Source organism: Acromyrmex echinatior, chromosome 18 (assembly GCF_024713525.1).
Source record: "Acromyrmex echinatior isolate Ae372 chromosome 18, ASM2471352v2, whole genome shotgun sequence".
NCBI classification, from domain to species: domain Eukaryota; kingdom Metazoa; phylum Arthropoda; class Insecta; order Hymenoptera; family Formicidae; genus Acromyrmex; species Acromyrmex echinatior.
Window position 1 is genome coordinate 8,302,373 of NC_141869.1, and position 12,839 is coordinate 8,315,211.

The window sequence follows — 12,839 nt, forward strand, 5'->3', positions numbered from 1 at the left end:
GTTTCATTGCGATTTATCGATTAATTACAACGATTAATTAAAATGAGAACAAATAATGTTTTGTTTATTCACTGGATAATTTCTGCATCATAATATAACTTCACATAAATAATAATCTTCAATACTTCTTTTACAAAGTACTTATATCAAAAAATTAAAATTTTTGTCATTTATTTTATAATACATTTTCATACATTTCTATTAGAACACAAATTTAAAAACACTACTTCTATTATTAAAAAAATACATAACTGTATCGATTTAATTAAAGTACGATTTAGAATGTATCCTTAATCGCAGTACGCTCGAATGCATTATTTTATTTTTGTTTAGTATTTGGTAACAATAAGGATAAAATAATACTCACGAGCGTGCAAATGTTAAATAAAACGTATCCTTACATCCGTATTTGTAAAAAATCTTAAATATAAGGCCTGATTATAAATTGAGCATTAAAATAATCAGTAATTTTTTCATCATTTTAAAATATCGAACATTCCTAACTAATAAAAAAATCTTTTTTGAATTATTAGTAAACTAAAACTGATTTGAGAAAATAAATTTTTATATTACTGCCTTTTAAATTTGATTCTAAAAAAAGATATATTTTGAATTCATTTCACTGAAAGGAAAATTATGATTGAATTTAAAACAAAATACGAAAGAAATATGAATTCGTTAATTGTATAAAATACACTTTGATTGAAATAATAACGAACAAAAATATATAGCATTGATTTTGTAAGGTTTATGTGCGTCTTTTGAACACTGACTAAAGTATAAGAGTTTTTAAAAATCAATGCTAACACACTATCAACATTAATGTTGCTCGCGTGCAAACCTCGAAAATCAAGATACAGGATCACTGAAGAGAGAGTATAAGAGAGTATAAGAGAGAGTATAACATAAGAGAAAATATTTTTTATGACATACTCGGCAATTATTATAAAAGTTAAATATACATAATACTAAACTATTAAATTTGTTTATGCGATAGTTTTGGCAAAAAGGAACTTGAGAAATAAATCATTCTAAAGTCTGTCACATCTTAACAAATTATTATGTCGTTCAAACTGTGTCCGTTAGCAACACTATCGAATTGGAGAACAAAACGCTTGTCACATTAACGGAATATATTCTTCGCGTGTTTGTCAAAAATATTGAACAATTAGCAAACAATCGGGACTTACCGCAATTCGCTCAGATGATTTAATGCTTGTCAATTATATATCTGGTGACTATACATCACGAAAAACTACTTTATTTTATTATACTTGCGGACCGGCACTAATCACAATCATACTGTGAAAGAGTATAATAAATACTGTATTCCTACTACCTGCCGCTACCTACTGCCTACCCCTGTCAATCGAATGCTAAATGCTCGCGTACAGTCTGTGACAAAAGTATCAACGTGAGTAATCATGTGAACTCTCAATCATAGATCATAAATCTCTATAGAGGTACAATATATTGTATATAGGTATATTCACTTTGTTCTGCACGCTCGCACTTGTGGCTCCTGCACCCAGAACGTGAAAAAGCTTGCCGCGCGACGGATGTTGGCGCGATAGTTAATTAATGTCTCGCTTGCTCGGAAGCAATAGATATATAATTTTCACCGCGCGACGAAAGTTGAACTCATGGTTTTTGCACACTGGAAGCGAAAACGTTTGCTGCGCGGCAAAATGTAATACGGTAGCCAATAAGCTTACAGTTCCTAATGTGTTCATTGTTACCGTATCTCAATTTGCCGTGCGGCAAGCGTTTCCGTGACCAGTGTGCTTGCAAAATTTGCAAATAGATCTAAAAGAAAAACAAGGATAAAATAATATATTGGGTCATCTAAAAAGTATCCGCGATTTTTTGTCACTAGATATATGACCATCAACATCTACTTTTTAGATGACCCAATAGATACACTCGAGTGAAGACAACCTGCATGTTGTGCGTCGCGTATCACGTGTCGCGTATCGCGTTAGTGTGCAAGAGCCATAATGATTCCAGCACATCAGCGCGATATTCATCGCGCGCGACACACGATATCCAATGAGAGTATATCTCTTTAGGCCGGGTTCACATCTTGAAAGAAAAACGGAAAAGTGGAAGCCAATCAGAACTCGCGGAAAGACAAAAGCAGACAAGCGAAATGTACTGCTTACTACTACTGCGATTTCCGATTGGTTTCCGCTTTTCCGCTTTCCACTTTTCCATCAAGGTGTGAACCCGATCTTAAAATAAAAACATCGGTAAAGTTGGGGGTTGATTCTTCAAACAAGGTGAAAATTACAAAAGTGAGCAAATTTACTAGATGTTGATCAATGAAATTATCAATATTCTAGTAAATTCGCTCACTTTTGTAATTTTCACCTCGTTTCAAAATACAGAATCGATTCTCTGTACACTCATTGGATATCGTGTATCGCGCGACAAACATCCCGTTGGTTGTTGGAAGCATGATAGCACTAGCGTGTGCAGCACCATACATATTCCATCACGCTCGTATCACATCTCGTAGGGTACGATTAACGCGATATTGTAAACGCTTTGAAGCTTTTTTTAATTGGTCAATTTGTCTTTTTTCTAATTGAATTTTTCTAATTTCATCAAATGTTTCAAAGCATTTGTAGCGAAACTTTGACCACAGTCATACTCTCACTTCAACGGTGCACTACAAATGGCGGCTCCCGGGTGAATCCTCATTCCGCTCCACTTTCCCTCGATTCTGTCTGGTTTTACTCTACTTGTAGCTAGCTATTTCTTTTCTTCGCACTTGTTTTCCGATAATATATGTACATACATATGAAACTATACAAAAAATACAGAGTGGACCAAGATGAAGAATCAAAATTGAGAACCGCTTTCGTCAAACTCTGATTATAAGATAATCTAATTTATCTAATTTTATCTAGAGACTTACAGGGAGGTTACTCTCTAATTTTATCTATACGAGCGCTTTGTCAAAACTTCCTAAATACTCTGTATAAGGTATTATTTATGTGAAATATATTCAACAATATTCCATTCTGTATAACATATATATAAAATGAAAATGTACAATATTTACCTATTTTCTAAGGTTCTTTATTCATGTGATAAATACAAGAGAGTAAAACGAAAAGAATTTTCAGAAAATGATTGAAAATAAAGAAATATTTAGAATAGAAGAAATAGAATGGAGGAACTATATATACATACATACACACACACGCACGCACGCACGCAATATGCACACATATACAGGGTGTCCCGTAAGTTTTCGCCAATCGCTTTTGTATAGATAGAGCGCATTAAGTCGAAAAGTTCTGTATCAGTTTTGCAATTTTTGTAATAGTTAACAAGATATTAATTACTAAAAATTGCCGAATATTGGTTTTCAATAATTTTTTACTCAAATATTATCAACTTTACAGAAAACTGCAAGAGACAAGAATTTTTGATATGCAGGAAAGTGGAAACATTATTATATTTCTTTTTCTTCGTTGATCTCGCTGAAAATGAACTTAAGTGGTTGAAACGTTTGAGTGTACAGTAAGTCAAAAATATAAAAATTATATATCGTTGTAGCTGTATGCTCTCTATTATTTATAATAAATTATTTATAATTTGTATATTTGAGCCATCTTCAAACATTTAAATTCAAAAATATAATTTATATATACATAGTATCAATGATTGTGCATTAAATACCGAACCGAACTCTCATTTGCCTAATTTCCTACATTATTTTAATTTCAAGAGTCTATAACTAGTAATTCTTATTAAAAAATCATTTATTTTCTTCTCATAAAACTAAGAATTTTTTCAGAATTTTTTATTACCTTTTTAGTACTGCATTTTCTTATTTTTACTAGCATGAGAAAATACGATACTATAAAATTCTAAAAAAATTCTGAAAAAATTCTCAGATTTTTTTTATGAGAAAAAAATAAACAACTTTTCTCTCCTCATTTTTCTATAAAGTTGATAGTATTTGAGTAAAAAATTATTGAAAACCAATATTTAGGATATATAATAATTAATATCTCGTTAACTATTGCGAAAATTGCAAAATGGTAAGAGGACTTTTCGACTCAGTTTAATCCACTCTACACAAAAGCAGTTGGGAAAAACTTACGGGCACCCTGTATGTGTGTGTATATATATATATATATATATATATATATATATATATATATATATACATATATATATATATATATATAGGGTATTTCATCACCGACAATAAATATTTTAAAAACAAGGTTTTTTTTGTAACATTTTAGGACGAAAAGTCTAATACTAATATAATAATAAAAGTCTAATATAATAATAAAATGTCGAAGCTATGATAATTTTCAAATGGAAAGATTTTAAAAATTACGAATGACGGAACCTGAATTTCATGCGCTCAAGGATGGCAAGATGATCAGTGTGTTGAATTTTGTTATTGTCAAGTTCAAAGAAGCACCTTCACTGATCATCTTGCTAATCCTGAACACGCGAAATTTTAGCCCGTCTTTTGTAATTTTTAAATGCTAAAGACAAAAAAATCTGTCTTAAAAATATTCATCGTCAGTGATGGGACACCCCGTATGTACATACACACCTCACACACACGCGCGCGCGCGCGCATGTGTATATGTATATATATATATATTTATGTATATTTCTATTAAATATTTTTCCAACGTAGAAATTATTTCGGTCCAAGCATTTGTTCAGGTCTAACCCATTGATCGAATTGTTCTGCCGTTATTCCATGTTTTAACGCTGATTCTTTCAGTGTAAGCTTTTCTTTGTGTGCATAATTTGCAATTATAGCAGCCTATAAAAAAATTATAGATATAAATCGTTACAAAAATATCAATAATGTGTGTGTGTGTGTGTGTGTGTGTGTGTGTGTGTGTGTGTGTGTGTGTGTGTGTGTGTGTGTGTGTGTGTGTGTGTGTGTGTGTGTGTGTGTGTGTGTGTGTGTGTGTGTGTGTGTGTGTGTGTGTGTGTGTGTGTGTGTGTGTGTGTGTGTGTGTGTGTGTGTACATATACAGGGTTGGCCATATTCGACGGAAAGATCTGGCAAACACTGTAACTTTTGACAGAGATGTTAAATTGAGTAACGACGTTTCCCATGATTGAAAAAAAAAAAACATCTTTCCGTCGAATATGGCCAACCCTGTATATTATAAGAAACTCCTATCTCTATACTCATTCTAAAGAAAGATAAATTTATAAATACCTTATCATAACCAATATATGGATTCAATGCTGTGACAAGCATCAAACTTTCATTTACGTTTCTTTGTAGATTTTCAATATTAGGAACGATGCCAACAAGACAATTTTTTGCGAACGAAGAGCAGGCATCGCCTAACAATCTTGCAGATCTCAAAGTGTTTGCAATTATAATTGGTTTATAAACATTAAGTTGAAAATTTCCATTACTAGCACTGATACTTATTGACACATGATGACCAATTATTTGACAACACACCATGCTCACTGATTCAGTTTGTGTAGGATTTACTTTTCCAGGCATAATAGAACTTCCCGGTTCATTTTCTGGGAGAGATAATTCTCCTAAACCACATCTAGGTCCACTTCCAAGGAATCTGATATCATTTGTGATCTGTGCAGATTATATACATAAGCTATTAGAAGGACACAAATGATCAGCAGATTATAAATATAATTTTTAAATAGTTAATACCTACTTTCAGTAGAGAAACAGCTACTGTATTAAAAGAGCCGTGTACTTCGACAATTGCATCGTGCGTAGACAGAGCTTCAAATTTATTTGGAGCACAGACGAAGGGTAAACCAGTGAATTGTGCAATTTTTGCAACTACCTTTTCTGCAAAACCTTTTCGCGCATTTAATCCAGTTCCAACCGCTGTACCACCAAGAGCTAATTGATATAATCTTGGCAGTGTATCTTTTATTCTTTTAATACCATTTTCAAGTTGCGTAGCATATCCTGCAAAATATTTTAATAATATATATTAGAGATGCGTCTCGTTTTGGGCTTATAGTGTTTGTAAGCATCGTTCGTCTTTTAATATTTAATTGATAACAAGAAAGATGTTTATAGCGTGTGAATATAAAAACAGAACACCTAGGGTTGTTTTTTTGACTAACTAATGTAAACTTTTGGAACCTGAAGCAAGATATGTGTATATATGTGTGTGTGCGCGTGCGTTTGTATATATGTTGATTTGGTGAAAGTGAGAAAGTTCTAGTGCAGTCTAATATAGAAATAAAACGCAGACCTATTGTATGCAGGATTAGTCATGTATTTAAAATTTTCATTTAAAGCACAATTTTTGCAAAGTGTATTTTGTATTTCAGCGGAGCACATGAAAGTATTACGTTGCGACAGGACATCAAATGTTATTCGATAAAATAGCTACAACAATGTCAATTTTTCGAGGAAGTACAGAGGGCCTCTCCAGAAATACAGAAACATCCAAACAATTTGAACAGAGATTCATGTTATAATGTAAGTAGTTATATGAAAGAGTAGAAGCCAAGGAAGTCTTCCTTCTCCCTTTCTCAACATATTCTCGCCCCTCTTTACAACGTCTACATAAAGGTACTTCTCCGAAGGAGCAGTTCAGTAACAATGCGTTCCTCGCCCTGATGAAGCGAACGGCAAAATCCATGAAACGTTGGCATTAGTAATGAATGGAAACACGCAAATCTTTTGGCATCTTTGAAGATAATATCCACGAAAGCCGAAAAAGCGAAAGTATTACGTATTTTATATTTAAAATCGAAAAATTGAAAGTTTTATATATTTTGTAATTCAAATAATAAGATTGACTGTCAATGTTAGTATTTGAAATGCAAAATATACTTTCTCAGGATGTAGCCATAATAGAAGGAATAAGGAATTGGGAATAAGGAATAATGATTTCAACTTAGAAACTATGTATTCCGGTGTATCTGATTTCTGATAGATTGAAATCGTTATTCCTCATTCCTAATTCTTTATTCCTTCTATTGTGGCTACACCCTCAATTTTTCGTTATTATAATGCTAAAGTACAAAATTCCAATTCCGAATCATTTTCATGTGCTCCACTAAAATATTAGGTTGTAATAAAAAGAAATCCATTATTTTTCCAATAGATGGCTTTAATAATCTGTATCACGCGTAGACGAGATACAGATTACTAAAGCCATCTATTGGAAAAATAATGGATTTCTTTTTACTACAACTAATATTAAATACAATTGTTTTATAAATACTGTTATTTTAATAAAAATATTTCAAATATACATCTAGCCCTTACTGTATAAATATAAGCGATTCCAAATTAAAATACGAAGGTGGTACAAATATAATCGAGGTTTTTTTGTGTGCGAATACAAATTAATATTGGTAAATGTGCCAACGTTGATTTATATTTACACAAAAAACTTTGAGAATGAAAGTGAGAGCGTTTCCTCATGGCCTAAATAGTTGTAACCTCATAGCAAGGTAGTCATTATTGCGAGCAAACAGTATAGAGTATTGTGCAACGAGTTGTTCAAATTTTTTATGAACGAAAATATTAAAGCCGTCGAAATTTTTACATAGTTCAAAGAAGAAACGCTATCAAATGCACAACGGCACTATATTCGAACATTGTAACAAAGATTATAGAAACAACTGCTACAAGACCAGAACCATGTCCACGAAGAGATCAACCATGATCCGCACATTTTATGATTGAATTGGGGGATTTGAGCGCGTTATTTAGTGCCTCATGTATTATATTATTGTTTCACTCTTGGTTATAGTTCCAAAGCGTGGTCTACAATAAGTTACCAACACACCGTCGCAATGCTTCATGACAGTCAATTAGAAGCATCATTAATTACTATTGACACTTCTGATTGGCTATTGCGAAGCATTATGACAGTGTTTGCAACTTATTGTAAATCACACTCTAGGACAGGGTCGTCCTCTTCATGAACACGATATATTCAGGGCGTGAGCAGTTAGTCATAATACGTCTACGTTTATTTGTATTCAACACAAAAAGGTCTCACATTTAACTATTCATGTAATTTGCATAAATATAAACCTGAAAATTCTTGACCCAATGTCAATGGTACTGCATCCATTGTATGTGTTCTACCAATTTTTATAATATCTTTCCATTCGTCTGCTTTATCTTTCAATGCTTTATGTACTTCTTCTAAGCCTGGAATTAATGTTTTATGAACTTCTAAGGCAACAGCTATGTGCATAGCTGTTGGAAATGTATCATTGGTACTCTGTGACATATTAACATGATCATTTGGATGTACAGGTTTTTTGGAGCCAATTTCGCCACCAAGTATTTCAATTGCACGATTGGCAATAACCTAAACATTTAAAATACATTTTAAATATGTTAAATCAAATAGTTATTCATAGGATGATTACTTTATTTCATAGGATGATAATTTAGTATGCTGTTGAAATTAATATAATATTTAACCTCGTTAACATTCATGTGAGTTTGTGTGCCAGATCCAGTTTGCCAAATAATTAAGGGAAAGTGATCATTATATAACTTTCCGCTTATTACTTCATCTGCTGCCTTACCAATAGCATCAGCAATTTTAGAATCCAAGTTATATTCTTTATTTACTTCTGCAGCAGCTTTTTTTAATATACCCATAGCTATTATTAGCCTGCACTGTAAAAATAATCATTGGTTATTTCAAATACTAGATGAGAGAGAGGGAGAGAGAGAGAGAGAGAAATGTATTAATTAAAAAAAACAAATAGGTCAATTTATTGCTCTTGCTTACAGGCATACGTTCAAACGTATCACCAATTGGAAAGTTCATCATTGCTCGAAGAGTTTGTGCACCATAATATTTGTTTGCAGGAACTTTTAATTCTCCAAATGTATCTTTCTCAATTCTGTAACTTTTGCCTTCTTGTTGCTGTACATACATAGTATATAATTATATTCACATTAATAACATTAAAATATATTAAATCATGTATGTATTAGGTACTTTTGTAGTTAAGTACTCTCATATGTATATGTTATGTATATATTTATGTGTATTGTGTGTTTATATCTTTAATTCATTTCATGACAGTAAAATTTATTAGAATTGATAAAGTTGTATTATACAAAAAATATCATATAGCAATTTGCTTTCTGTAGATAATTCTGTAGATTTTATTTATTTTAAATCTAAAGATCATCTTATTTTCTTATTAATTTGAATCATATAGATTTCTTTGCTTAAAGAAATTAAAAATTCTGCATATTTTAAAATTAAAAAACTAATAGTTTGTAAAATATCTTACTTTACAGAGATATTTTCCTCTATTTATTCTTTAATTTCTCTAATTATTCTGCAAAAGGCAGAGATATAAAAAATCAATAGTTTTCGAGTTATTTTATACTTTATTATGGCACATATTGGCATGAAATATTAAATCTCATGAGCTATTAATTTTTTAAAAATTAATAATTCACGAGAACATAATCTTAATACTTTTATAAACAGAATGAGAAGAATCAATTGGTATAAAGAAAACACACAGTTGGTTATTTAAAAAACGATTCATTTTGTTTAGATATTTTTTTAAAGTAATTGTAAATTTTCTTTATACCAATTAATTCATTTTAAGATACAATTGTCAAAAAATTAATAGTTCACGAACTAATATCTAATATTTCATGTCAATATGTGCTAGAAAAAAGTATAAAATATCTCATAAACCATTGTTAATTTTGATATCTCTACTTTTATACAGAAGAATTGGAGAAATCACATTATGTAAAAAAAAAATCAAAATTCTATTTTAAAAAATGATGATGATCTTTATCTTTTTAAAGTATTTATAAAAAAAAAACAACATAATCAAAATCCTCCTCAAAACCGTTCCACTTTCATTTGAAACATTCTTTTGCATCGTCAGAAAAAAATGAAATATTCAAGATGTTTGAGTTAAGTGGACATCACTCTGTGGTTGTGTTCCAAAATTTACTGTCAGTACTAAAAATCTATAATTTATATGTCACGTGCACACTATATACTTTCAGTACTGGTAATAAATTTTGGAATACAGTCTGTATATACTTGCTACGTGCGCGCGTGTGTGTGTGTAATTTAAAGAAACGAATGTCCTTTAATATTAGCTACACACACTTTCTTTTCTACCTTGATACACATTCGGGTCTCTATGGCCCGATCTATATTTGTTACCCTAACTTCTGTAAAAGTGGACATATTTTCAATTAATTTTTTTTGGATCAGTAGAGAATTGATTGAAGGAATAAGTCCATAATATGTAAAAGTTGATAGAATTAAAAAGCTTCGAGATATATATCTGTACAAAGAAAAAGAAAAGTTTAAGAACACAAAAAATTTAGATTTAGCAAATTGTTCTGGGATTTCTGGGAATTCAGTGTGTATAGCTAAAAATTAAATCTAAAAAGCTATTCTATCTAAAAAAATTAATACAGCGACAAAATATAGATTTCTTGTGATACCATGTATTAGGTGTTGGAATTAATTCGTAGCGTTTTACAAGTGATGGGAAGTACTTTCATTAATGTATTTTTTAATGCTCATGTGAAATAAATAACATTCTTTCATTAAAAAACGCTACGAATTAATTCCAACACCTAATAATTTTTATCGAATAGTTTTCTCTTATTTTCAGTTTTAAAAAAATAACTAAAAATGATAGGATAACTGTTCCTGAATTACTGTGCCTGTCTCTATTAGTGTGCTCTATTAGTGTATTTCGATAAGTCATAAAGAAAACTAATGATTTATGAACTGAAATAATGATTTATGTAATATATTAACATAAACAATTAGCTTAAATTTATTACCTGTTTTAGTAACTATATGTTAAAATGAGTCAAATATGGATAGGCACACAAATTGGAGGCATATTAATAGGGCCATCGTCCCACTTAGAGGACTCACTAATAGAGAAAATATGTTTTCAAAAACATGTTGTGACAAAAACATGTTTTCTATTTTTGTCAAAAGCATTATAAAATATTAACATTTTTTAGATTAAAGAAACATTATAAAAAAAGAAGTAGTTGAAAAATTGATATTGATTGCAAGCAGATAATATTAAAGCTACAATATTTAATAATTAATTCAGTAATAAATAAATTGGCTAAAAGGCATATTAATAGGGACAGTTACCCTAATAATATTACTTTATTTTCTCTCTCTGTTATATATAGCAGAACAGCTTAAAACTATTCACCATTTTATTAGAATTATGTAAGATGTAAGATGTAATCAGTAACACACTGGCAGAAAGACTGAAGGTTCACAGAATACAAAAGTTATCTTCTCTGCATGATAATAAACATGATAAATAAGATGTAAGTAAATGTGTGTGCGCGCGCGCGTGTGTGTGTGTGCGTGCGTGCGCTCGCGCGTGGTGTATGTGTGTGCGCGCGTATGTGTGTGTATATATAAAATAGATACATACAGATATAATTAAAAATTGTATTTTAATATTTGTACAATATCTATTACATATTTCGAAATGTGCATATTTTGAATGACAGTTTATTTAAACAAAATACGTCATTTTTTATAAAAGAAAATTAATGACATACGTAAAGATATATTATCACGAATCTTTAATAAAAATAAATCACCAACAAAATTAAGAATATTAGTATATAAAATTACGTAAAATTAAGTATTACATAAAAGATACATACTGTGCGCGCGCGCGCGCGCGTGTGTGTGTGTGTGTGTGTGTCTGCATGTGCGTTATATAACAAGATTAAAATACATTTATAAGACTGTCGTGAATGTACCTTATTGATCATAGCGACTGTCGAAGTAGATAAATATAATTTTAACGAAGAATAAACCGACAATTTTTCCAATTGACGCAAACTGTGATTAGAGAGATGGCACTTCAGTATGTTCAACATCGCTGTTTTCAAAGTTTTGACAATCTATGTTGGATATTCAGTAAATCGTCAGAAGAGGCATTAGAGAATAGCAAGAATACGACGAACAGAAGAAGGCTAGGGTGCGTTCAAAAATCATATTTTGATTAGGATGCGTTCCCATAGAATGCGAAACTGCGGAACGTTCGTGATTGGTCATGCGGCTTCATTCCGCTGATTCCGCTATTTTCTGTTGTTCAAATTTATGACCCGTATTCAGAATGCACTTACAACGATATTAGCGCGCTAACATGCTATAATTTACGTTACGTATACTAAAGAATTTTAGAGAAAGAGCGCTTTTATCGGCCTATGATTTTTGCGGATTCCATCGATGCCTAGAAACCCTATAGTGTAAGGGTCTCCGCACAATAAAAGAAACAGGGAACAGAGAACAGAGAATAAGAATTTCAATCTATCAGAAACTGTGCATTCCACAATGGGTGCGTTCGAAGAGACGCTATTCGCGCTATTTAGCACTACAAACTGTTCGCGGAGCTGTAGATAGCGCTAACAAAAACGATCATGACGTCACTAATAGTAGCGTATTATGTCACTGCACGCTATTACTAACTGTACGCTATTAATGCTATTCCTTCCGAGATAGTGTATTTTGATAGCGTTAAGGGCTCCGCACAATAAAAGGAAAAGAGAACAGAAAATAAGAATGTCAACCTATCAGAAATCATGTATTGTAGAATACATAACCCCTTAGCGTTTATAGATCCGTGAACGACCCTAACGTAGCATTGGTAGCGTTTAACATTCGTCAAGGTTAGATTAATATTTGAGAGGATTCTATTCTCCAGTGGCACCAAACTTTTCTCTCTTTAGAATAGCGTTTGCATCCATAACGCGAATAGTGCCCCCCGAACGCACCCAATACATGATTTTTGATAGGTTGAAATTCTTATTTTCTTTGTTT

The 12,839-nt window shown here is 31.4% G+C and overlaps 2 protein-coding genes across 8 annotated transcripts in view; both read right to left on the reverse strand.

Annotated features, from left to right (window-relative positions):
* The window catches only part of TTLL5 (Tubulin tyrosine ligase-like 5), a 53,538-nt gene extending 52,073 nt beyond the window's left edge, over positions 1 to 1,465 (reverse strand). For 3 of the 6 annotated variants that reach the window (XR_015548157.1, XR_015548158.1, XR_015548156.1), the window contains exon 1: positions 1,191 to 1,461. The gene's annotated coding sequence lies outside the window, so the exon portion shown is untranslated. Of the gene's footprint in view, positions 1 to 1,190 lie in introns of all 6 variants that reach the window. The other 3 variants (XM_087415697.1, XM_087415698.1, XM_087415700.1) reach the window with 2 other exon arrangements.
* Positions 1,466 to 3,062: 1,597 nt separating this feature from the next.
* Positions 3,063 to 12,020, reverse strand: LOC105153257 (fumarate hydratase, mitochondrial). 2 transcript variants are annotated; one of them, XM_011067989.2, is made up of 7 exons: positions 11,777 to 12,020; positions 8,763 to 8,900; positions 8,447 to 8,647; positions 8,048 to 8,330; positions 5,691 to 5,953; positions 5,216 to 5,605; positions 3,063 to 4,807 (listed from the first exon to the last, which is right to left on the reverse strand). In XM_011067989.2, the coding sequence occupies exons 1-7, from the start codon at positions 11,894 to 11,896 to the stop codon at positions 4,679 to 4,681; spliced, it is 1,524 nt and encodes a 507-aa protein (XP_011066291.1). In that variant the 5' UTR covers positions 11,897 to 12,020; the 3' UTR covers positions 3,063 to 4,678. The 2 variants fall into 2 exon arrangements, with proteins under 2 accessions (XP_011066291.1, XP_087271836.1); XM_087415710.1 differs by lacking the exon at positions 11,777 to 12,020 and adding an exon at positions 11,209 to 11,278.
* Positions 12,021 to 12,839: the final 819 nt, after the last annotated feature.

What these genes read in the sequence shown, in the direction of transcription:
- LOC105153257 (XM_011067989.2), bottom strand. Translation starts at nt 11,896, where the DNA reads ATGTTGAACATACTGAAGTGCCATCTCTCTAATCACAGTTTGCGTCAA. An exon ending in CAGTCGCTATGATCAATAAG is followed by an intron (nt 8,901 to 11,776) that starts GTACATTCACGA and finishes ATGTATGTACAG; the next exon opens with CAACAAGAAGGCAAAAGTTA. An exon ending in TAGCTGTTTCTCTACTGAAA is followed by an intron (nt 5,606 to 5,690) that starts GTAGGTATTAAC and finishes TAATCTGCACAG; the next exon opens with ATCACAAATGATATCAGATT.